Here is a 26383-nt window from a genome sequence, read left to right on the forward strand (position 1 = left end):
AAGTTAGTCAGTAATATTGAATGTAGCAAATCCTGTACAGCACAGGAAGAAACACTTGTCTTGTAATCTCTCATTTGCATATAAAATTACAGTAATATACCATTGATTTTTCAAATGCAAAGTGAAACACAGAAATTCAGTGTTCAGAAAGACAATCTCCTGATAGGATAATGAGGCTGACTGTAGACTTTGTATATGTTTTAGCTTATTATTTATGTATACAGTATATCAGAGGGCTATACAAATGTGGCATATTGTTTCATGGAGGAAATGTTACAGGAAGTGATTAAAATGACTTTGTTGTCCAGACAGTAACAGTTAGCCTAATAGGGCTCCCAAACTCAGTACTGACTGCCTTCCACAGTTTGTTGCTAAAATAGGTTTTAACCTGGCCAAGAAGCAGAATGGAATAAATAAGAAAGCAATGTTATGAAATAGGAGTATGATGAAAGTTCAGACCACATAAGTCTCTCTCAGCTTTACCACACAAGATATTGTCAAAGTTGCTATCGAAATTCAGGGTTCGTGAAGTCTAACTTTCACAAATGCTAAATTGAATAGAAACATTTAAAAAAAATAATTCCATTGAAAGTGTGTTGAATATTTTCTCATGTTTTTTTTCAATCTAAACATTGCACTTTTTAGTGCAGTAATGCGCAACCACTGGCAAGGAAAACTCACTAGCAACTACTACTCCTGCTTGCCTTGTCCAAGCTGAAAGAAACCCACAACCTAAACAAGCAGCATGACTAAAAATTCTTTGTTTTAATAATCTCAAGTGTTACTAGTTAAGGAATGTTAAAAATATATTTAACCCAGCCGTGCACCAGAAGAGATGGTAAAAAGCATTTTATAAAGGTTAACAGTCTTAAAGCAGTGTGTTCCAGCCCATTAAGTGCCCTACTGTGGATATGGACTCTGCATCACAAAGGATGCAAGTACCTGGTGTGGATACCCATTCTGTTGCTGTGTTGTGGGTTCCTGATGTGGTTGCATGGCCTGTCATATCATAGAATATCAGGGTTGGAAGGGACCTCAGGAGGTCATCTAGTCCAACCCCCTGCTCAAAGCAGGACTAATCCCCAATTTTTACCCCAGATCCCTGAATGGCCCCCTCAAGGATTGAGTTTACAACCCTGGGTTTAGCAGGCCAATGCTCAAACCACTGAGCTATCCCTCCCTCAACGATGCTATATCCAAAGGGTGAGAGAGAAGATATAATCTGTCAGGGGAACTGTACGTTTCAATGTCTTCAGCGCTGGTTTTAATCTTGTAAGATACCTGTAGAAATGTAACTAAAAGTGCCTGGCCTCCTCCCTTTAGGTTTAGGGGTCTTTCCAGCCCTTCCTCTTGGGCTGGGGATTGTCTGTCAAGCTGCTCCCTCCTTTGGTGCAGAGGCCCAGGGCTCCTCTTGTGGATTTCAGCCAGCTTCTCCTCCAGCAGGTGTGCTTCTCCAATTAGTCCCGGGCTCTGAGGGGTCAGCAGGGAGGCAGCCTTCTCCTGTTAATGTGTGAATGCCCTGTGGGAAGAGACAGAATATATACAGCTCTCGTTCCCAGATTAACTCTACAAGACTCCTGCTCCTTAGAAGAATACTAGCACGTTTTCTCCAAACACAGACTATTTCTCAGGACCACTTCCTCTCTCCCCATATCTGCCTTTGTGACTTTCCTAGATCCTTAGGTACCCCATCTAAAGAGGCCACACCCATGGGACAGGAGTGGGATGCCTCTAGACCCTACTGCCTTTAAGGGGATGGACTACCCTGTCAAAGAGGTGTTTTGATGGGAGGGTGGATTAGCTAAACAGAGACAAAGCATGGAAGAGGGGACACACAAAGGCCTCCATGGTGCAAAAGGGTTAAAGCACCAGCTTTTCACCTCAGGACGCCTCGGTTCAAAATTAGGTCTCAAGCAAAAATTACTTTTTCACTTCTTGTCTTAAACACTTGTTCATGTTTCGGATCAGCCATTTGCATCACAGCTATGGCTCTTGTTTGGATGAACTCAGAGCTGGAATTGTAGGGCAGCTGCAGGTTAGGACAGAGATGTCAGCAGACTAGTGTGCCAGGAGCCCATGACTGAAAGAGCAGCAGGACTCTGGGTCAGGATGGAGGAACATTGGCAGAATTTTTGCCTGAGATCCCAGGACTGTTGTAGCAGACGGTCTGCAGATTGGAGCTCAGGGAGCATTTGGTTTATGCTCAGGTACCTTTATAACTAGCGAGATTCTTTTGAGTGTGAAGGTTGCATCATGATTAGGTAGCTGCAGCTGGAATCATTTTTTTTTTTTTCTGAAGCTGCAGGAAAAGCTGCAGTTTGGCTCTTGTACTCTCTCCAGGTTTTTCATTCTCCTTATGGGGGGGACATGTCCAGCCTCATGCTGACCTCTAATAAGGAGCAACATCTGAACCTGCCTCCCAGCAGGTGAGCTCCCATGACACTGTAATACCCAGTGTTTTATCTGCTGTGCTGTGAAATAGAAGCACAGCTCTAGGCATCTTGCTTTCTCTCTGTCCTCTCCTAAACCCTAGTCATCTCTGCAGGCCCAGAGGGGAATCACTCCAAAAGAACAGAGCAGCTCACCCCCAGATTGGCTGTGGATGGAAGTCAAAGTGAGGCATCTTTCTGAGTGGCAAAAACAAATGCAAGGACAGGGATGCTCAGATTCCTCCTGAGAGGACAGAAATTAAGATCTGGAGTCCTCTCTTCAGCAACAAGCTGGGGGCGCCATAGCTTGAGGCGCTGAAATAGTGGGATGTTGATTCTCTGGGGAGAAGGGAAGCAGAACTTGAAGGTGGTGGCTGCCATATTTACTCAATGTCAGATGTCAGACATCCTGAGGGTATACTGCAAAATGCAAATACAGGTCTAGCCGCTGCGTTTATGTGACAGCATGCTTCCCAGAAGCAGATTGCAGCTGTGGAGAGGGAGGTACTTGCCTACTGCCACCTGGAGGCAAAAGCTCTGGGAGTGTTGTCCATTTTGTTATCTCAGTAGCAGACCCCACCACCACTTGTGTACTCCTCCATATTTCGCACAGTTTTCCCTTGTGGTTGGAGTGTCGTCTACATTACATGAGCTGGGTTCATGAGCTTAAAGCTTTATCAAGGCCTTTTTTTAAAAAAAAAAAAACTTTTCCAAATCTGGAGACCGGCAACTAAACTGGAATTGATGCGGGGGGCAGGTAGAATCAAACCCAGCTTGAAATAATTTGGCCCCAAAAACAAATTGTTAAAGCAGATTGGCATCAGCCACAACCCCCCATGTGATCTGACATTGCCATCTTTGTCACTGCAGTCCCTCTGCCTTTGACACAGTGTTCTTTCACGTGATTTATGTATTCACCAAAACCCTCCTAGTGTGACTGCAGCTCCTGTCTGTTTCTTGTTTCTCTTTCCCCGCTCTCTCTCCCTAAAAAATCTTTGCTGCTGCCCTTAGTGAGTTCATGGGTAACAAGCAAAGAACTGAGCAGATGCTCTTGTTGATGCTATTTCTTGAAAGCCACGTTGCCATGTGAGGGGGTTTGGGATTCTGAAGTGTCTCTGGCCCCAAGGAGAACTATGTGGGGTAACTTTGTAGCTGCGACTGGGTTGCCAGACTCTATTCTGAAATATTGGTTTTGGGGATGCAGCAGCCATGGATGCTTGGGTTCAGATATCATGGGTTGCTATAATTTCCATCCCTGCTGAGATCTGTGTTTAACGGATACCTCCTGAGTGATACCTTTTTGTAATACCCTAGGGCTGAATGCATAAGGAGCTATTCATAAACAAAGCCTTTGAGCTATGGAGCGTTGGCAAGGAAGAGTTCCTCTCCCTATGCTGTGTGCGCGGCTGGGTAGTGATTCCTATCTTAGCCTCCAGTGGTGAACTTGTACCCCTCAGCATGATGCTGTCATAGCTACAGATATTATTTGTCATGGAATCCTCCAGCCCTTGTTTAAATCTCCCAAAGCCTCCTCAGGCTGGGAATTTCACAAGCCAACTCCATGCCATGCAAGGAAGTCTTTCCTCTTATTCATTCTGAATGTGCCTACTCTCACTGTCACCCACTTGTCCGCTTGTATGGATGCTGCTCTGCGCTCACGCTGTTCTCACGTGACTGCCATATAACAACATTTCTGGAAGCCTCTTGTTGGAGTTGCTAACATTCCTTGAAATGGCTTTTAGATAAATTGACCTTGTTTGGGGACTAACTAGATTCTCTCACCCCAGAGTTCAGTCCAAATCACATTTGAAGAGAGTCTTCAGCAACCACCAGCGGTGAATATAAGTCACGTGACCTGCACAGACCAGGCAGACCACAGTATGGTAAGGCACTGCCGTTCTCCATTTTGCTGTGCTCTGTATCTTCTCACTGAGTGCTAGTGTATATTCTACAATATACTTGGCCTTTAAGACTGGGACAATGGATGCGGGAATGGGGCTGCAGGCCAGGGTTGAGATGTCAGAGCTATGAGGAGGGGGCCACTCGATATTGGAATAGCTGTAGGGGCAAGCTCCAGTCTAGGATAGTAGTGGGGGTGCAGGTCAGGAGTTGACTGAGCTGGCTGGGGAAATTGACAGTGCTTGCATCTTGCACTATTCTTGGCTCTGACCAGTGCTGTTGGACTCTCAACATCACAGCCTTACAATTCAAAACAGAGGGGACCCTGTAAAACAGAGGCGATTCAGTAAGAGTACATCAAAGATTTAAGCAACAAATTCTTGAGGTAACTGTGGTCACACCATGAGCACCCCTTGACAGTCCTCTCCAGTCATTTGCATTCCCCTGGCTTCTGTCTGTTTCCCCTTCAACCCAATTCTCTCAGGGAGGCTGCTGCAGACTCTCCTCTCTCTTCTGTCCAGGTGTTGCACTGTCATCTGTCAGCTGATGCTGTGAAGTTCCCAGTCTCTGTCACTCAGCAGTCTCCAGCTGCTGTTTCCGTGGATACCTATCATGTCACCTTAGCTCTGCTGCAGGCCCAGGTAATGAATGCTAAATTGCTGGGTTAAAGACTTCCTCTTTCCCTGTCCCTAACCGTTCTACAAGTCTGCAGGAGGGAAGAGCTGGCATGAGTCACGATAACAATCCTCCTGTCAAAACTGTGGGGTTAGCAGGATTTCCCTGAGCTGTGCGTTCAGGGAGCTGCTTTCTGAGAATCATGATATAAAACTTGCTATAGACCAGGAGCGGCCAACCTGAGCCTGAGAAGGAGCCAGAATTTACGAATGTACGTTGCCAAAGAGCCACAGTAATATGTCAGCAGCCCCCATAAGCTCCTCCCAGTGTGTTCCGATGATCAGCGCCTCCCCCTCTCTTCCCACACCTCCTGATCAGCTGTTTTGTGGTGTGTAGGAGGCTCGGAGGGGGAGAAGCAAGGGCATACATAGCAGCCTCAGGGGAGAGGGCAGGAAGGAGTGGAATGGCGGCAGGGCCTGTGGCAGACCCAGGGGCTGAGCAGGGAGCACCATCCCGCACATTGGAAAGTTGGCGCCTGTAGCTCCAGCCCCGGAGTCGGTGCCTAGACAAGGAGCCGCATTTTAACTTCTGAAGAGCCGCATGTGGCTCCGGAGCCACAAGTTGGCCACCCCTGCTATAGACCCTGTCTATGTAGGCATAACAAAATCCAGTGACTGGATTTCTGAGGCATGGTAATGGCCTATTTGTGTTTTTGTAACATGCTGTTTTTTGCCAGGCTGGACAGGAAGCATGGAGTCCACATAGTCAGGCTCTACTGCAAAATGTGAAAGAGCTCTGTGACCCATCTGTGTTATAAACAAAGGATTTTTCTTGTCTGCGGGAAAATAAATCCATAATTGGGAAACTCTGTGTTTAGCTCTGTTGATCCAGGGTTCCTTACCTCACTCATAAGAAGTTTTCTCCCTTTTGACCATTTCATTTATTGGGTATCTCCAAACTTTTCCCAGAGAACAGCCCTTTTAATCCCAAATTAATTTAAAAGAAAAATAACTCCCAATAGCTTCCTGCTGAGTTGTTTGTAAGATCCTTCTTGAAAGCCTCCAAGGTCTGGGCTCCTTCTGAAGAAAGCATTGTTGGAAATGCATTTTCACTGAGACTGTGTTGCTCAGTGGGATTGGGGAATGGAGCAGTGGAGCCTTCTGCATTGAAGTTACAGATTCAAATCCAGCCCAGGTTGTATTTGCCCATTTCCAGGCTATTTGGTGGCCCAGTTGGTTCTCAATCCAGTTCCCCCCCAAAAATTGTCATTACTGTAAATGTCCGTGCTCAGAACTGGAAATGGTTGGTTGATTGGTCTCAGCGGAGGTCCTGTATTAATAGCCAATTTGTTCTTCATCGTGTCACCTTCCAGGCTTTCTGTTCAATCTGTGAAATAATGAGACATATTATAGTCTTATTCTCCTCTCACCAATCTCTGTGCTTCACATAGAGGTGAGAAATCAGGATGGCTATTACTGATCTTTCTTTGAGTCAGTGAGGTTTTCTGGGATGGTTTTACCTCTCTGGACTCTGAATATCATGCTGGCATACCATAAGCATGGCATACCATAAGGAAGCCCTCTGTTTACAAACTATTTGGCACAGATTGGTTTGTGATGGTTCTCTTTGCCCTTTCACCGTACTAGGTTACATGAGGCCCTGTTGGTGATTTAATCCCAAATCAATGAACAGGGCATCTAATAACAAGTTGATTCCTAATGGTCCTCTTTTGACCTGAGCCAGGTGGAGATCCGTTTGGAGGAGATGAAGAATGAGGGCCTGCTGGTGTCATGGACATTCAAGGACCGACCAGACTTGAACCTTTCAGTTGTTCCGAAACTTCAGCCTCGTGAAGTGAGCAAACTGGAGGAGCAAGGAAGTGGGGCTGGGGCTGAGAACAGACATGGTGGGCTGAACCCAGTACTGGGCTGTAACTTGGGAAAGGCAAGGAGCTGGCAGCCTTTCCTCTCTATACCCTTGTCTATATTAGTATCTTTTGATTGTTTGATTAAAGGGCGAGGAGTGGGATCTTCCACTCTTGAACTAGCGTTGGTGCACCACCACCAGTGGAAGCACTAGTGTAAACAAGGTGCCAGCAGCTACAGCTGTTCTAGCTACGCTCTCCGACCAGGGCGAGATGCTTGTGTACACAAGTTCTCCCAGCATTGCTGCCAGTAGTGGAGCTGCTACAGGAGGAGAGTTCCTCAAAAAAGTTAGTGCAGCACAACCCACAATATCAACCGCTTAACGAAGTGGACACCTGGTGCACTTGTGCCCCCTACAGCATTTCCTGTTTAGTCCCTCCAATCCCATAAGTCTTAATTGTGTGGTATGTGTGTACTGAGAATCTGGCTTCCCCCGGCTTCTTCTTTCTGACTCGGTGTAGCAATCCAGCTGCTGTCTCCAAAGTGCAGCAGGTTCGTCACTCATCCGTCTCACACGCTTGTGATAGTTTGGGGAGCTCTAATGACTATTGTCATGATTTGGAGTGAATGCAGCTCTTGGGGAAATTGCAGGCACTTGGCCTTAACCCATTTGCTTTGAAACACTGTGAGAGTATGGATGTATGTGCATGTACACCGTGTATATATAAGCTGTACTATGTACATAAGCTGTGAGTGACACACCTGGTTTACCCCTTTTTAGGAACCCTAGAGGGAATGCAATATAGACAAATGGCATGGGCTGAGTATGACCCTGTGGGAGGTGGACTGGGGCCGTCTTAATGGCTTTGATAAGAAATCAGGAAAGCAAATTATCTTCTAAGGAGGAAACTGTTCCGGTAACTTGGCTTGTTTTGTTTTTTTGGGGGGGTCTTTTTCATTTTGGTTTGCTGGGAAGAAGAATGATGTGAAAGTGGATCTGTCCACCATAAAGGACCTGATTGAGGACTCAGTTGTCAGCACCCAGCCTGCCATGATGGTGAATCTGAAGGCATGCACTGCTGGTAGTAATGTGGTAAGGTTCTCCTAATTTTCAGCCTAATTAGCCTGTGGAAGTCACTGCAACAAGATTACCAAGGTTAAGAGCATGGCATGAATCAAAAAGCGTTAGATGTGTTTGGGGAGGTTAATACTCTCCATTATACTGCTGGGATTAAAACTACATGGCTGTTAACTCATTTTTTAGGTCATAAAATGGCTATTAACTGCCAGGAATTAGGAAGAAACTTCCCCCATGGGTTAAATCCATAACTGTCTATTATAGGCTTTTTCTACCTTTTTCTGGAATAGTGGGTGCTGGCCACTTTGAGATGGGGAAACCAGACTAGATAAGAACATTGGTTTGATGTCTGGTAATCCTCTTTTCCTTCCCCGTATGCCTTGAAAGCAGTGGGGATTGGGGAGGATCGCTGGCTGGCTGGCTGATATCTATTAGAGGAGGGGTGGGCAAACTACGGCCTGTGGGCCACATCCGGCCTGCTAGTCATTTTAATCCGGCCCATTAGCTCCTGCTGGGGAACAGGGTCTGAGGCTTGCCCTGCTCTGGCACTCCAGCTGAGGAGCAGGGTCGGGGGCCACTCCGCACGGCTTCTGGAAGCAGCAGCATGTCCCCCCCCCCCTCCATCTCCTATGCGTTGGGGCAGCCAGGGGGCTCTGCTCCACATGCTGCCCCTTCCCCATGCACTGCCCACACAGCTCCTGTTGGCTGGAACCATGGCCAGTGGGAACTGTGGGGGCGGTGCCTGTGGATGGGGCAGCGCACAGCAGAGCTGCCTGGCTGCGCCTCTGCGTAGGAGCTGGAGCGGGGACATGCCGCTGTTTCCGGGAGCCACTTGAGGTAAGCACCGCCCGGAGCCTGCACCCCCGAGCCACCCTCCCGTGCCCCCCATCCAAACCCCTCAATCGCAGCCCAGAGCACCCTCCTACACCCCAACCTCTCATCCCCAGCCTCGCCCCAGAGCCTGCACTCCCAGCCGGAATCCTCACCGCCCCCACCACCCGTGCCCCAACCCCCTGTCCCAGCCCTGATCCCCCTCCTGCCCTCTGAACCCCTCGGTCCCTGCCTGGAGCACCCTCCTACACCCCAAACCCCTCATCTCCCAGTCCCACCCACATCCGCAGCCAGAACCCTCACCCCCCACACCACATCCCGGAGCCCTCTCCTGCACCCTGAACTCCTCATTTCTGGCCCCACATAGAATCGTAGAATATCAGGGTTGGAAGGGACCTCAGGAGGTCATCTAGTCCAACCCCCTGCTCAAAGCAGGACCAATCCCCAGTTAAATCATCCCAGCCAGGGCTTTGTCAAGCCTGACCTTAAAAACTTCTAAGGAAGGAGATTCCACCACCTCCCTACGTAACGCATTCCAGTGTTTCACCACCCTCCTAGTGAAAAAGTTTTTCCTAATATCCAACCTAAATCTCCCCCACTGCAACTTGAGACCATTACTCCTCGTTTTGTCATCTGCTACCACTGAGAACAGTCTAGATCCATCCTCTTTGGAACCCCCTTTCAGGTAGTTGAAAGCAGATATCAAATCCCCCCTCATTCTTCTCTTCCGTAGACTAAACATCCCCAGTTCCCTCAGCCTCTCCTCATAACTCAAATGTGTTCCAGTCCCCTAATTATTTTTGTTGTCCTCCACTGGACTCTTTCCAATTTTTCCACATCCTTCTTGTAGTGTGGGGCCCAAAACTGGACACAGGACTCCAGATGAGGCCTCACCAGTGTCGAATAGAGGGGAACGATCACGGCCCTCCATCTGCTGGCAATGCCCCTACTTATACATCCCAAAATGCTGTTGGCCTTCTTGGCAACCAGGGCACACTGTTGACTCGTATCCAGCTTCTCGTCCACTGTAACCCCTAGGTCCTTTTCTGCAGAACTGCTGTCTAGTCTGTAGCGGTGCATTGGATTGTTCCGTCCCAAGTGCAGGACTCTGCACTTGTCCTTGTTGAACCTCATCAGATTTCTTTTGGCCCAATCCTCTAATTTGTCTAGGGCCCTCTGTATCCTATCCCTACCCTCCAGCGTATCTACCTCTCCTCCCAGTTTAGTGTCATCTGCAAACTTGCTGAGGGTGCAATCCACACCATCCTTCAGATCATTTATGAAGATATTGAACAAAACCGGCCCCAGGACCGACCCTTGGGGCACTCCGCTTGATACCGGCTGCCAACTAGACATGGAGCCATTGATCACTACCTGTTGAGCCCGACGATCTAGCCAGCTTTCTGTCCACCGTACAGTCCATTCATCCAGCCCATACTTCTTTAACTTGCTGGTAAGAATACTGTGGGAGACCGTGTCAAAAGCTTTGCTAAAGTCAAGGAACAACATGTCCACTGTTTTCCCTTCATCCACAGAACCAGTTATCTCGTCATTGAAGGCCATTAGATTAGTCAGGCATGACTTGCCCTTGGTGAATCCATGCTGACTGTTCCTGATCGCTTTCCTCTCCTCTAAGTGCTTCAGAATTGATTCCTTGAGGACCTGCTCCATGATTTTTCCAGGGACTGAGGTGAGGCTGACTGGCCTGTAGTTCCCAGGATCCTCTTTCTTCCCTTTTTTAATGATGGGCACTACATTAGCCTTTTTCCAGTCATCCGGGACTTCCCCCAATCGCCATGAGTTTTCAAAGATAATGGCCAATGACTCTGCAATCACATCCGTCAACTCCTTTAGCACTCTCAGATGCAACGCATCCGGCCCCATGGACTTGTGCACTTCCAGCTTCTCTAAATAGTCCCAAACCACTTCTTTCTCCACAGAGGGCTGGTCACCTCCTCCCCATGCTGTGCTGCCCAGTGCAGCAGTCTGGGAGCTGACCTTTTTTGTGAAGACAGAGGCAAAAAAAGCATTGAGTACATTAGTTTTTTCCACATCCTCTGTCACTAGGTTGCCTCCCTCATTCAGTAAGGGGCCCACACTTCCCTTGACTTTCTTCTTGTTGCTAACATACCTGAAGAAACCCTTCTTGTTACTCTTAACATCTCTTGCTAGCTGCACCTCCAGGTGTGATTCGGCCTTCCTGATTTCACTCCTGCATACCCGAGCAATATTTTTATACTCATCCCTGGTCATTTGTCCAATCTTCCACTCCTTGTAAGCTTCTTTTTTGTATTTAAGATCAGCAAGGATTTCACTGTTAAGCTAAGCTGGTCGCCTGCCATATTTACTATTCTTTCTACACATCGGGATGGTTTGTCCCTGTAACCTTGATAAGGGTTCTTTAAAATACAGCCAGCTCTCCTGGACTCCTTTCCCCCTCATGTTATTCTCCCAGGGGATCTTACCCATCAGTTCCCTGAGGGAGTCAAAGTCTGCTTTTCTGAAGTCCAGGGTCCGTATTCTGCTGCTTTCCTTTCTTCCTTGTGTCAGGATCCTGAACTCGACCATCTCATGGTCACTGCCTCCCAGGTTCCCATCCACTTTTGCTTCCCCTACTAATTCTTTCTGGTTTGTGAGCAGCAGATCAAGAGGAGCTCTGCCCCTAGTTGGTTCCCCCAGCACTTGCACCAGGAAATTGTCCCCTACATTTTCCAAAAATTTCCTGGATTGTCTGTGCACCGCTGTATTGCTCTCCCAGCAGATATCAGGATGATTGAAGTCTCCCATGAGAACCAGGGCGTGCGATCTAGTAACTTGTGCGAGTTGCTGGAAGAAAGCCTCGTCCACCTCATCCACCTGGTCCAGTGGTCGATAGTAAACTCCCACCACGACATCACCCTTGTTGCTCACGCTTCTAAACTTAATCTAGAGACTCTCAGGTTTTTCTGCAGTTTCATACTTGAGCTCTGAGCAGTCATACTGCTCTCTTACATACAGTGCAACTCCCCCACCTTTTCTGTCCTTCCTGAACAGCTTATATCCATCCATGACAGTACTCCAGTCAGGTGAGTTATCCCACCAAGTCTGTTATTTCAATCACATCATAATTCCTTGACTTTGCCAGGACTTCCAGTTCTCCCTGCTTGTTTCCCAGGCTTCGTGCATTTGTGTATAGGCACTTGAGATAACCTGCTGATCGCCTCTCTTTCTCAGTATGAGGCAGGAGCCCTCCCCTCTCACGTGCTCCTGCTCGTGCTTCCTCCCGGTATCCCACTTCCCCACTGACCTCAGGGCTTTGGTCTCCTTCCCCCGGTGAACCTAGTTTAAAGCCCTCCTCACTAGGTTAGCCAGCCTGCTTGCGAAGATGCTCTTCCCACTCTTCGTTAGGTGGAGCCCATCTCTGCCTAGCACTCCTCCTTCTTGGAACACCATCCCATGGTCAAAGAATCCAAAGCCTTCTCTCCGACACCACCTGCGTAGCCATTCATTGACTTCCACGATTCGACGGTCTCTACCCAGGCCTTTTCCTTCCACGGGGAGGATGGACGAGAACACCACTTGCGCCTCAAACTCCTTTATCGTTCTTCCCAGAGCCACGTAGTCTGCAGTGATCCGCTCAAGGTCATTCTTGGCAGTATCATTGGAGAAGCAGGAAGGGGTAGCAATCCAAGGGCTTGATGAGTCTCGGCAGTCTCTCCGTCACATCGCGAATCTTAGCTCCTGGCAAGCAGCAGACTTCTCGGTTTTCCCGGTCGGGGCGGCAGATAGATGACTCAGTCCCCCTGAGGAGAGAGTCCCCGACCCCTACCACCCGCCTCCTTCTCTTGGGAGTGGTGGTCGTGGAACCCACAACCCTAGGACAGTGCATGTCATGCCTTCCAGTCGGCGGAGTCTCCTTCTGCTCCCTTCCCTCAGACGTATCATTTGGTCCACTCTCCGCATTAGTTCCTGTGGAGAGAACATGAAAACGGTTACTTATCTGTATCTGCGTTGCTGGTAGATGGACGTTCCCCTTTTTCTTCTGGAGGTCACATGATGCCAAATTTCTTCACCGTCCTCCTGTCCCCGATGTGCAGTCTGCTCTGAATCTTCAGAACCTTGTGCCCGTAGAAGCATATCCTGACGTCTGTCCAGGAAATCTTCAGTTTCTCTTATGCAACACAGAGTCAATACCTGTTGCTCCAGACCTTGAACCTTCTCTTCCAATATGGAGACCAGCTTGCACTTTGTACAGACAAAGTCGCTTCTGTCCTGTGGAAGAAAGACAAACATAGCACATCCAGTACAGGTCACAACAGCTGAACACCCCCCATCCATATTACCTTCCTTCTATGAGCTTCCCACCCCAAAGCCTGCACCCCCAGCCAGAGCCCTCACCCCCTCCCGCACCCCAACCCCTTTTTTGTGAGCATTCGTGGCCCGCCATACGATTTCCATATGCAGATGTGTCCCTTGGGTCAAAAAGTTTGCCCACACCTGTATTAGAGTGTTAAAGGAACAGAGGAAATGGAATCTGGGCTGAAGAGTGGGGACTGGATGTGCAGGTGAGTGCAGAGGAGACCACCCAGAAACGGTAATTAACCAGCTAATAGAATGTCTGACTTATTTCACCTATCCTCCATAGGCAGTGCAGACTTGTTCCCTATAGTCAGTTCCTCTGTTTGCTCTGTTGTCTTAAGCAATGGTGCTCTCATAGTCACTTCCCTGCGCAGGCTCCTCCACAGATTAATAGGCTGTGGGCTGCTCTGGGACCAGCTCAAGTTCATGAATGGCTTCTCTGCTGTATTCATGCTGGATACCATGAGTTGCCATAGGACAATCAGGGATGCATATCATAACAGTCAGTACTGCATTTTGTTGATTGAGGTTATTCAGCCTCCTTCTCACTGAGCTATGTCTTCTCTTTTAATGTTCCCATCTGGCCTACTGTGGTCCTTTTACTCCAATCTGTTGGTTGGAGAAAGGGATTAGTGGGGGTGTTTCAGTTAGGCATCGTTGATCTGTCTACCTCCTATTTTATTCCTCAGATGTCCTGTGAAAAACTGTCCCGAGAGTCCCCATCTAATATAGTGGCCCCGACGGTGTCCAAGTTGCTTCTCCGGCATATGCAGGTGCTCAACTTGAGCTGTGAGGAGGAAGGAGGTAAGAAGGGAGAAACCAGTCAACCTTCGGGGGAGGGGGTGTAAGTGTGTTTGACTTCAGAGGATGAAAAGACACTTTGCTCTGATGGTCTTCAGGGTGTGGGCTGGAGGGATGCCAGCATGCTGAGCAATATCCTAATAATTCACTCTGTAGAACTCTGATCCTCTCATCCTCATTTCCATATCCCCTGAGCCGTGTTCTCTATCCCAGGTGGTGGGAAGCTATGCTGTGTAGCCGAGCTAGACAGTCCTCTGCAGCAGAAGTGGACAAAGCCAGCGAGAGCAAGCATTTCCAGCACTGCAGCAGCAGTGGAGTGGAATGAGGAGCTCATGCTGTAAGGAGCAGGTGTTTGCTTTTTCAGCTAAGGAAGGGTTGCAGCCAGTGTGCCAGGTCTCTGGGGTACATTAGGGATGGGTATATTTCCGATGCCAACTATCCTAGATGTAAATTCCTTTGTATTGGCAGAAGTTAGTGTTCATATCCCTACTGTTCCCATCTGAGTACCCATGTAGTTTTTCTAGTGCACCCCAATCCAGATAATAATTTCACTTCTGATTTGTAGCACTGCTGCTCCACCTCCCCGTATGTTCTTTGCAGCTGTGCAAGTGCACCTCACATTTGGAGCAGGAGCTTTCTTCTATCACCCCCCACCAAAAAAAGGGTGCGGTAAATTCTTGTGAAAAGGTGCAGGTGGGTGAGGAATAGGGTCAGTCAGAGGAAAGGAGTTCTTGGGTGGAAGTCTTTTGACATGTGCCGGGCACCAATCCTCCTGTTTCTGTCTTGACAGGGAGCTGGGGCCACGAAGTAAAGAGTTGAAGCTGAGAGTACTGGAGAAGAGCAGTGGTGGGGAGAGTGAGTATGATCAGCCATAAACAGTACCCAGTAAGGCTCAAAATCACAGGATTCAAGAGAGTCATTCCTGGTGTTACAACAGCCCCTGAGATCTTTACAAGTGAAAATCTTCTCCTCGGAAAAAGGCTGGCCAGTTCACAAGACCCACACATTGAAAACTGAGTGTCTCAGTGCAAGCCACAGTGTTTGGGCTGCAAATTCCCCAGGGAATGTTCACATACCCACCCAGACTGGACTTCTGATTTAATGAAAAACACTTACTATAGTTCTCAGGTTTGACATCTTCAAACTTAGATTTTGGGCCAGAGGCTTTCCTTTTCACCCTTCTGATGCCTAGAAACCACCAAGCCATTGCATGATCTGGCTGAAAGGAGGAGGGGAGTATGCTACTCGATGCCAGATGAGCATTACAGAGAGCAGTTGGATTTCGGTTCAGTTGCACTAGTTGCAGGACCTGAGTTTGAAGGAACTTGCAAAACTCCACCTTATTTTCACAGGACGAGGAGACTCTCTCAATTGGTTTGTGGTGAAGTACGAGCATAAAGTCCCACTGAACCCTCCTGCAACTCTGAGGCTGCCTCGTGGGGTCATGGAGTTAAGTCCCCAAAGGCAAAAAGGGGCTTTTGGGGAGTGTCTGGGCTGAGTTTGTTCTTCCTCTCACAGATGTGCTTCTGGGACATACTGCTGTTTCACTTGACTCCTGCAGCAAACAACCATCTGGGAGGATGGTCTATTCCCTGACTCCAGGAGCTGGGCAGCTGCTCGCACCTGCGGCTACCCTTACACTGGAGGTAAACATATGACCTATGAAGAGCTGTGAAGTGTTCTGCCAGGGAAGTGTCGTCTAGATGACAGGCCACTCCACAGGGAACTGGAATTCAGGATCTGGGAATGATACAGTGGCAGCAAACGAAGCTTCTAGAGTGAAGAATGGTACTGTCTTCCCCCTTACTCTCTAGCATCCCTACAGCTGACTGAAGGAGTGGTAATGGATGGCGGATGGTTGGCCTTCCTGGTTCGAGGATAGTGTGATATAACAAGGGGCATACGTCTTCCTGGCCTGATGAAACTGCTTATGCAGCTATCACTTCACTGATAGTGATGTATGTTAGGGCCTTCAGTGCACAGCAATGGGATCCAGGCTCACGCTCTCAGATTTCGACACTGTAGGCTTAGCAGATAAAAGACGAGGCCTGTAAGCTGCTTGTGTGACTGGGGATGAAGGAAAATATGCCACTTCTGGAGGGCGGTGTGGGTGGGAAAGGGATAGTGGGCTGTGCCTCTCAGTTAGTAACCCAAGAGCAACCTAAAGCTCTGGGGTCATAGATTGCTGCTCTTTGCAAGCTCACACGCTTAATCCTCTTACCATGTGAGCTCTGAGTGGAAGTCAGGCCTTTACCTCGCCTGGGGTGTCACCAGACGTAGACTCTCTGTGACTTATTTGCATCCTGTTCTCTTTTAAGCTGCTCTACCACGAGTCTCCTTTGTCCCCGAATCCCCAGTATGCCACATCACTGCGCACCAGCATCACGCCCACCAAAAAAATCGAGATGGACCGTACCATCATGCCTGATGGCACCATTGTGACCACTGTCACCACCGTCCAGTCAAGGCCCAAGGTGGACTGTAAGCTGGGTAAGGACTGATTAGGACTTCATACAGGGGCAGGTGTCTAAGACTTTGCTGGTGGCTGCTTTAGCAATATGAAGTTAACTCTTACCTTGTCAGGCCTAGCTCTGTGGTACATAGCTAAATTTTGTAGCAGTCAGATCCAGCAATCCCTTCAATGCGCTCCTTTTGCAGCGGGGAAGAAGGGTTACTGTCGGCACTGCGAGTGGAGATGGTGGTGTTACCATTGCTATTTCACTTCCTACGAGCTACTTAAGAACGTAAGAACGGCCATACTGGGTTAGACCAAAGGTCCATCTCGCCCAGTATCCTGTCTTCTGACAGCAGCCAATGCCAGGTGCTCCACAGGAAATGAACAGAACGGGTAATCATCAAGTGATCCATCCCCAGTCGCCTATTCCCAGCTTCTGGCAAACGGAGGCTAGGGACGCTTGGGGAATCTTGCTGTACCCTTGGAGGATGCTGTTGGCACTTTGCTAACCGTGGGGAGATAAATGTAAAATGATAAGCCTCTTCAACCACGCTTAATAGAGACAGTCTGGAGATGTGGGTTTTAATCCGTGGACTGTTTTTGGCTTTTGATATGACTTTGGTCAAATCACTTCCCCCTCTCTCTTTCAATTTCCTTATCAATAAAATGGGGATAATACTGAACGCATGTGTTTTGGGATGTTAATTTGTCAGCACAGAGCATTACATATTATTTGACAGACCCAAATCCCCTTCCACCCTGCTGTGGCACATTTTTCAGATGAAGAGGAGATTTGCAGTTTGCTCCCCTGGTGTCACTGTTTTTATATATATATATATATATATATATATATATATATATATATATATATATATATATATATATATATATATCCTGGGATGGGGTGGGGAATCATAGAATATCAGGGTTGGAAGGGACCTTGGGCAGTCATCTAGTCCAACCCGCTGCTCAAAGCAGGACCAATCCCCCAATTTTTGCCCCAGATCCTTAAATGGCCCCCTCAAGGATTAAACTCATAACCATGGGTTTAGCAGGCTAATGCTCAAACCACTGAGCCATCTGGGTATGCTAGGTCTAGTGTCTGGGCTGCTACACAATACATTTGCCCCATCTCTGATGGCGATCACTCCTCTCAGTGTGTGTTTTGTAAACAAGTCCTTCTGGATGTAAGGGGTCCAGTGGAGTCCCCCAAAGAGTTCACCTCCCTGTGTCTGTATGGGGAAATGGTGAGTTAATTTCATCCTCCTCAAAAGGCAGGTGACCTCAGCTGAGGCCTGGCTCTTCTTAATTTTGTGCCTCTTTCCTTTTTGAGTCTAGATTCGCCCTCGAGGTCCCCATCCAAAGTGGAAGTGACAGAGAAGACGACAACAAGGCTTTCAGAGAGCAGCTGTCCCAGCAGTGCCTCACCCAGCAACAGCTGTAAGTGCACAGGAAACTGAGATCCTAATCTGGAGCAAAGGCGCTCTCTCCTCCTTCACAGTGAAAAGCTGGGGATTGAGTTGGTGAAACTCATCAGCAGTGGCCAAATGCAGCTCATCCTCATGGCCCTGCTGCAGGAGGAGCCTCTTGGATTAGAATGTTCATATGGTTCTACATTCCAAACCTAGAATTCTTCGTGATCATTGAAGCAAATTTCCTGAGTCACTCTAAGGGGAAGAATGGGTTAGTTAAAAACCCAACCCTCTACTCCTTGTTCTCAATTGTTAGCTTTGTGTGTGTGTGCTCTCAGTGCATACTGTCCCAGCTCTGTGCAGATAGCTGACACAGCAGACCTCGATCGAACTGCCCAAAAAGACACAGACTCTGTTCTGTAGCAAAGACGTTCAGCCAGGTTTATTGTTGTCGAAGCACAGTCCTAGTATCCCAAAGACTCTACAGGACCACAAATGCATGTATGCCCGTTACAATGGACTAGCTCAGTGAATGGCAGGACTGGGACTTGCCATTCCCTCTCCTCAGCCAGACAAAGACCCCCTCTTTATACACTGATACAAACCTATTACCCTTCTGATGTGGTTAGTTACCACCCTTTACTTTGTACATGTTGGTAGATCAAACCATCTCTGTCCATCACGGCTGTCGTCCTGACCTTACCTTTAAGAGGGCCAGTGTGTCCCTGTACCATCTTCATGGAATGTGTTTCCACCATATCTTGGTATTAGGGTGTTCTGGCACTAACCTTCTAGAATATGTTTACATGAATACTTAGTGCCAAGAAGTGCTTGTGGTTTTTTGAAATACCAGTCCTATTTCTGCCAGGTTCTGTGAACTTGCAAATAGGCATGTTTTGTAACAGCGCCTGACTTCTGCTCATAGCTTGACTCTTGCAAACTTGGTTTTCTTCAAGTGATTGCTCATGTCAGTTACAAGTAGTGTGTGCACGTGGCGCGCACACATAGTCTGAAGGCTTTTCCCCTAGTGGGAGCCGTCAAAACAACTCTGGAGCCCTATGGAGCGGCACTCCTATGGAGGTGAATGTAGGTCTCTGCCGCCTCTTAAGTTCCTTCTTACCGCCAGTGTCATTGTTGGAGCTGCTTTGTTCTCTTGCCTTGGGCAAGCTGTTCTCCTAGCAAACAGTTGTTCTTGTATACTATATAATTAGTTCATAGATAAGTTTCTGTTGGGGGTTACCCTCCATCCCCTATTTTCCTACTCTCCTCCAGGGACCGAGGTATGCCTCAGTCTCGAGGCTTCAGATCCTGCGGGTCTTGCCAGAAGCCTATGCCCAGGAGAGAGCTTCACAACTCCTTCTTAAAGTGTTTGGGGGAAGCCCACCAGGCCTACAAGTGGAAGATCTTCAGGAGCTTCCCCCCAGGGACTGAGAAGGAGAGGGACTTCAGACTTAAACTTCTACTTAGGCAGTCGGCTCTCCATCCCCAGCTGGCTCAGACCGCTTTGGGATCCAAGCCCAGTGCTTCGTTGTGAAGAGGACCGGTCCAGATACCCGTGGTACTGACGCTCTCCGGCACCGAAGACAAGTTTGGCAAATTCTCAGCACCGATCTCACTTGCCAGTGCCGCATAAGAAGCAGAGAAGAGCCGAAAGGGGGCCCTTGCCGACAATCTGAGCAAGGGAGCGCGAGGATGCCTGCAGAGTGCATCCCACGTTGGGACACTCGGCTCCTGCTCGGGACAGCCGGTACCATTGACTCCGGCCACCCAGGCGGAACCATGGAGTCTGTTTCCGTTGGACTCTCTGGGACGGGAGAGCCAAATCAGGGAGTTGGACATGCTGTCCACTCCTGAGGCACTTGAGGCCGCCAGGAACCTCGTAGAGGTGGCAACCCAGCACTCCCTGGCGCCAGCAGAGCCAGTCATCCTTGCCTCAGCATCGATCACTGGCACTGTCCCACATGGCACGGCCATGGAGCCTGAGATCAGACTCTGAGCCGGAGTCATATGTTTCCAGATGCAGCTGGCACCGGTCTTGTTGCTCCAGGCATAACGAGATGCGGCAACTTCCGATGATGCCCTGGCCACCACAGTGGCAGGCACCCACTCAGTGGCCATTCTGGACCTCATGGGTGTATCATCAAGCCCAGGGGCCAAGCTCCAGGTCCCTTTCGATTGTCTCGGACAGACGGACCTCCATCTGCCACCATGGTGAGGGAGCCTGCAAGGCGTTCCGAGACCAGCGCCCGGCCCAGCACCAAATTTGGCACCAAGTTTGCGTCCGGAATCGCATCTGCCACTGCGCATTAAATACCTGCACAGGAGTACCTCTGAGAGTTGGAAGGTTAGGAGGATCCCATGCCGATGAGGGCTTCTTCATCCTCCTTCCCGGACAAGGCAGTATCGGGCTCTTCTGCCTCCTTACCGGCTTTGGCCAATAGAGCCCATCAGGAGCTGCTCAGAAGAGTAACCCAAAATCTTGACCTGCAAGCGGAGGAGGCGTCAGAAGAAATGGACCTTATGGCAGACATTCTGATGCCAGAAGGTCCTTCCAGGGTGGCCTTGCCATTGATCAAGACTATCCACAATACTACCAAGACCCTCTTGCACACTCCTGTTTCCATTCCTCCCACAGCTAAAGGGGTGAAGAGGAAGTACTTTGTACCCCCTAAAGGGTACAAGTACCTTTTTACCCACCCTCAGCTGGGCACACTGGTCGTGGATGTGGCCAATGCCAGGGAAAGGCAGGGTCGCCAGGGCCCCACTCCAAAGCCTAAAGAGGCAAAGAAGCTGGATCTCTTTGGCCATAAGGTCTATTCCACCGGGGGGCTCTAGCTTCAAACAACTAATGAACAGGCGGTTCTTAGCTGCTATAGTTTTAACTCTTGGGGGGCGGTTTCCCCTCACCCCCATGCCTGGGAGCCAGGGGAGCAGAGCAGCCTGGGGCCCCAGGCCTCCACGGGCAGGGGCAGAAGGAGTTGGCTTGGAACTCCCTGTCCAAGTTTAAGGAGCTACTTTCATCTGACGCCCGATCTGACTTTGGGGAGGTCCTGGAGGAAGGCAAGGACTTCCTTGCAGGCTGCATTAAATTCAGCAGACACGGCCACCTGTACAATGTCCATAGCCATTGTCATGTGGTGCAGCTCGTGGCTACAAGTCTCGGGCCTCCCCCTGGAGGTCCTACAGACTATACAGGACCTGTCCTTTGATGGTGTGGGTCTCTTCACTGAGCAGACAGACTCTAAGCTCCATAGACACAAGGACTCTAGAGCAGGGGTGGGCAAACATTTTGGCCCGAGGGCCACATCTGGAAATAGAAATTGTATTGCGGGCCATGAACGCTCACAAATTGGGGTTTGGGTGCGGTGGGGGGTGGGTGAGGGCTCTGGCGTGGGGCCAGCAATGAGGAGTTCAGGGTGTGGAAAGGGGCTCCGGGCGGAGGAGTACGGTGTGGGTGGGGGAGGGGAGAGGAGGGATGAGGGCTCCTGCTAGGGGTGCAGTCTCTCTGGGGTGGGGCTAAGGATGAGGGGTTTGGGGTGCAGGAGGGTGCTCCGGGCTAGGATCAAGGAGTTTGGAGGGCAGGATTTGGGGTAGGGGTTTGGGGCACGGGGAGAGGCTATGGGGGGTGCAGGCTCCAGGCCATGCTTACTTCGAGCAGCTCCCAGAAGCAGCTGCGGTGTCCCCACTCCGACTCCTATGCAAAACCGCTGTGCACTGCACTGTCTTCAGGCGCCACCCCTGCAGCTCCAGTTGGCCACAGTTCCCGGCCAATGGGAGCTGTGTGAACGGCGGCAGCGTGCAGAGCGGAGCCCCTAGCTGCCCCTACGCGTAGGAGCTGGAGCGGGGCCATGCCGCCGCTTCTGGAAGCTGCGTGGAGCGGCCCCTGACCCTCCTTCCTAGCTGGAGCAGCGGAGCAGGGCCAATGCAGGTGCTTCTGGGAGCCACGTGGAACAGCCCCTGACTCTGCTCCCCAGCTGGAGTGCCACAGCACCAGAGGGGGGCAAGCCCCAGACCCCACTCCCCAGAGGGAGCTCAAGAACCGGCTTAAAATGGCTGGCGGGCCGGATCCATCCCAGGGGACGTAGTTTGCCCACCCCTGCTCTAGAGGAACTTTAAAGTCCTTGGGGTTTCATAGGCCAGCCCCACAAAGGAAGCATTTCAAGCCTCTGCCCCTCTCAGCCGAGGAAAGACTATAACAAGAGGCGGGGTAGGAGTAACAGGAGAAGGCTTCCGCAGTCCTCCATTACCCAGGGCCAAGGCTCGGCGAGACAGTCACCGGTTCCTAAGAATTTTCTCTAAGAACATGTCCATTCCAAGATCCACTTGCCTCCCCTTTGCTGGCAAGAAAGAACTGAAGAGGTGGCGGGTTATCAGGGACTTATATTCACTGCCACAATGGTGACACTCCAGGGGGCTCCACAGCTGACCTGACGGGCACCGCTAGGAGAAAAACCTTCCAGTGACCATGCACACGGCGCGCACACACCTACTGGGAATGAACATGAGCAACACATCTCGCAGGTCCAAAGTTACGATAGGTAGGTAACTGTTTGTTTTTTAGACCTTACAGCAAGCCCCTCATACAGGCCTCATGTCTCAGGCTCTATTTCTACTACACTCCCTAATTTCCTTCCAAACACTGTCTCATCAATCTTGTATGTCTGTAAGGCATCTCATCCCAAAGTGCTTCATGGGTTTTATACACATGGATTGCTTCTTATCTCTGAGATAAAACACACCAGCTGTTTAATAGTATAAAACAAATCTTCACGACAGTTTAGGACAGGAGGTGAAGCAGAATCTCATATCCATTTGAAACTGCATGGTGGATTTAAGGAGGCAAAGTGCAATTGTCAGAGTCAGTAGTTTGTGCCAGGACTCAAGCAACCAAACTCCTAATAATTTATAAAAAGTTCTAGGGGAACTTCAATGCCCATGAGTGGCTGGAACTCTGAATTTTTAAGTTTTTTAGTTCAGCTATCTACTCTTCCAAGACTTCCTTCTCCAGCATCATGCAGGTCATTCAGGAAAGGCTGTGGTAACTTCTTTTCTTGGGCCTGTTTCACACACTCACTCACATTCACTCTCACTCACTCACTTGGTCCACTGGTAATGCATCTCAGTCTGGAGGTGACTTATCTGTGCTCAGGAGTGCTGCCATCATGTCCGGGGGTTGTTTCCTCTTTTGTGTTCAGGGGACAGTCACATGTCCAATGGCTTGGATCCTGTGGCCGAGACAGCAATCAGGCAGTTGACTGAAACGAATAACAAATCTGCCAAGAAGACCCCGACAAAACGCAGCACACTTATCATCTCGGGAGTTTCCAAGGTAACTGGTGATCTGGGACCTCTCCCCTGAAGTTGTGTACTGAGGGTTGTTAATAGGGGTATGGGTGTCATGATGCTTGGTCCTGCAGGGGATCTCCTATACAAAGGAATCTGTTTGTGCTGAATAATGACCTGCAATCATGTAGTATCACTCCACAAAGGATCTCAAAGCACATTGCCATCACTGAAATGCACCTGTCTTTGGGGGTTCAATAGGTCACAGCAGTAGGATAGGAAGTTAGTGAAGATGATGCAGTGTCCAGTTGAATCTTCATGTGGGATTTAGAGAGGGGGAATGGGATTTCATCAGATGTCTTTGGCTGGAGGAGGAGGAGAACCATGCTGTGTTATGAGATCCACACACTTCAAATATCTCTCGCCAAATAATGGCAACTATACAAACATACGTTCTCCTAGCAGTACACTAGGGCATTGGCTCCTCTGAGGAAACAGAACTTGAAGGCTTGAGCATCAAAACATGGGGTTTCACAGTGCTTGAGAACATGCGCAAAGCCCATCCGTCCTGAGCCTCAGAGTCCCACCTGATGTTCCTCTCATGGGGCAGTTTAGTGTTTTGAAATAGAACTCTGTAGCTTCTCCTCTCCATCCAGGCCCGAGAAGCTAATTTTCCTCCTAGATGGGAGAATTAGTAAGAATGGCTTGGGCTCTTTATTTTTAAGGAGGGGAGGAGATGGCCCAATGGAGACAAAGGTAATTTGTGAACTTTAACTCTCAACTTCTGTCTGTTTTGACCTTTGCATCCCCTCCAGGTACCAATTGCCCAAGATGAAATGGCACTTTCTCTTGGTTATGCTGCATCTATGGAGGCCACCATGCATGGATATTCCATAATGGCAGGCATGTGTGACCACCCCCAGAGCTCCACTGAGCCATCTCAGCTGCTAGAAGCATCATTCTCAGGACAGAGAGCTAGTCAGGAGCTGGATGAGACAACACGATCAGACATCTCTGAGAGACCTTCAGTGGAGGACGTGGAATCTGAAACTGGCTCCACAGGAGCCCTCGAAACCAGGAGCTTAAAAGATCATAAAGGTGAGGCTGAGTGAGCAATATTCAGCACAGCAGGGCCAGGGGGATGACATGATAGTCTCACACTTTGGCAGTGCAACATCCTTCTTCTAGCGTCCGACATGTGGGTCACATCAATTTCACTCGTGTTCTGTGTTACTGCTTTTGTAATGGGGAGCGGGAGGGAAATGTTCTGAATGAGTAGTTGTGGCTACTTCCATAAGGGTTTTGGGGTTTTTTTTTAAGGCAGTCACTTCTTGTGAACAAATCAAGGTGAACTGTGTAATTCACGCTGCTAGCTAGGAGATCTTGCTAATTACTCAACTGAGTAAGTGAGCAGGATATATTACAAAACACCAGAAAAGTATAGTGTAATTTTTAAGACTAACTCACTAGTAAGTATTCTGCAGGTATAGCTCATAAGTTACAATGACTCTCTCATGGGGGACCTTGCTATAGCGCAGGGGTGGCTAACCTGTGGCTCTGGAGCCACATGCGGCTCTTCAGAAGTTAATATGCGGCTCCTTGTATAGGCACCAACTCTGGGGCTGGAGCTACAGGTGCCAACATTCCAGTGTGCCAGGGGGTGCTCACTGCTCAAGCCCTGGCTCTGCCACAGGCCCTACCCCCACTCCACCCCTTCCTGCCCCCTCCCCTGAGCCTGCCGTGCCCTCGCTCCTCCAAACCTCCTGCATGCCACCAAACAGCTGATCAGGAGGTGTGGGGAGGCATTCATCAGCTGGGCTGCCGGTGGGCAGGAGGTGCTGGGACTGGGGTGGGGGAGCTGATGGGGAAGCTGCTGACACATTACTGTGGCTCTTTGGCAATGTACATTTGTAAATTCTGGCTCCTTCTCAGGCTCAGGTTGGCCACCCCTGCTATAGTGTCTTTTCAAGCTTTGATGAGAGTTGGAGCTGGTGTTAGGTGTATGTGTGTGAATTATGGGATGGAGGTTCTGCTGTAGTTAAGGTAAAAGAACCAAACACTTCTGCCTAGGCTAAATATTGATTGGTGGCCTGCAAATGAGGCAGGAAAATTGCGCTGGAGCCCCAGTTTAAACGTAAGAAAATGGTCCTGAACTCATCCCTAACTTCCCGAGACCCATTGTCATGTATGTAAAACTAATGAGCTGAAATTCAGCAAAATATGAACCATGGAAAAGTTTTTTTGGTTTTTTTTTTTTTATTAGGAGAGACTCTTGCCCCCATATCGATGAGCCTGAGAGATAAAGGTGCAGGATTGCATTGTGGTCACTAGCAAAGAGCTAGCTTCAGTGATCACCAATAGGGAAATGGAGACAGAAGGGTGAAAAAGATAAGGAAGAAATGGCGTGCTAAATCATTGAGCTGATCTCTTGCCCACTCCCCCTTGCTCGGAGGTAGGCTAGTGGAAAGATTCTCAACCAGGGGTTCGGGGCCCCCTGGAAGGCCGCGAGAAGGTTTCAGGGCATCCACCAAGCAGGGCCTATGTTAGACTTTCTGGAGCCCAGGGCAGAAAGCCGAAGCCCCACCGCATGGGGCTGAAGCCAGAGGCCCTGAACACTGCCACCTTGGGCTGAAGATGAAGCCTGAGCAACTTAGCTTTGCGGGAGCCCCCTGTGGTGTGTGGCCCTGGGCAACTGCTCTACTTGCTACCTCTAATGCTGGCCCTGGCTTTTATATGCAAAAAAATTGTTGTTGTGGCACAGGTGGGCTGTGGAGTTTTTATAGCATGTTGGGAGGGGGCCAGAGAGAAAAAAGTTGAGAACCCCTGGGCTATTGTATCCCCAGAGCTCAGACTGGAAACCAAGTGGTGGTACTCTCCCAGGCTGCAGACACAAGGCAAGTTCTACCCACTTGAGATGCCGCTCAAAGTCTATTGTATGGATGGTCAAAATACAGTACAATCACATGTACTCTGCTGGTCCTCTTGGGCCTGATTCCCCTTTAAATTAAATTAGGTTTGAAAACAACCTTGGAACTGGATTAAGGTATAAGCACAATCGACACATACCGAGGGCCTGTGGTCTATCATGAGATTTTGATGCATTTCATTTTTAAATGAAAGCTGTTTCTAGCCCTTGTGGTTGTTAAGAAAAACTTGAAAATGTGAACTGAATGTAACTGATGTAGTGATACCCAAGTCAGACGGTCTCCAGCAGAGAAAGGAGCAGCAGCCTCTAGAGCAGTGGTTCTCAAACCTTTGAATTGGTGACCATAGGCGCCAACTTTTGTCAGCGCCAGTGGGTGCTCAAGCCCTGGCTCCAGCCCCTCCCCAACTCCGCCCCTCCCTGCCTCTATTGGATCCCTCCCCAAATCCCCACC

The 26383-nt window shown here is 49.3% G+C and overlaps 1 protein-coding gene across 6 annotated transcripts in view; it reads left to right on the forward strand.

The window, feature by feature from the left end:
- The window catches only part of C2CD2L (C2CD2 like), a 47160-nt gene that overhangs the window by 14837 nt on the left and 5940 nt on the right, over positions 1-26383 (forward strand). For 5 of the 6 annotated variants that reach the window (XM_077839801.1, XM_077839800.1, XM_077839799.1 and 2 more), the window contains 12 exons: positions 4217-4312; positions 4850-4969; positions 6687-6797; positions 7785-7901; positions 13745-13859; positions 14070-14193; positions 14647-14711; positions 15375-15502; positions 16175-16346; positions 17650-17751; positions 22919-23052; positions 23822-24104. In XM_077839801.1, coding sequence (XP_077695927.1) covers positions 4310-4312; positions 4850-4969; positions 6687-6797; positions 7785-7901; positions 13745-13859; positions 14070-14193; positions 14647-14711; positions 15375-15502; positions 16175-16346; positions 17650-17751; positions 22919-23052; positions 23822-24104 — 1474 coding nt within the window. In that variant the 5' untranslated portion in view covers positions 4217-4309. The remainder of the gene's footprint in view (positions 1-4216; positions 4313-4849; positions 4970-6686; positions 6798-7784; positions 7902-13744; positions 13860-14069; positions 14194-14646; positions 14712-15374; positions 15503-16174; positions 16347-17649; positions 17752-22918; positions 23053-23821; positions 24105-26383) is intronic. The other variant, XM_077839798.1, reaches the window with a different exon arrangement.

Source organism: Eretmochelys imbricata, chromosome 22 (assembly GCF_965152235.1).
Source record: "Eretmochelys imbricata isolate rEreImb1 chromosome 22, rEreImb1.hap1, whole genome shotgun sequence".
NCBI lineage: Eukaryota > Metazoa > Chordata > Testudines > Cheloniidae > Eretmochelys > Eretmochelys imbricata.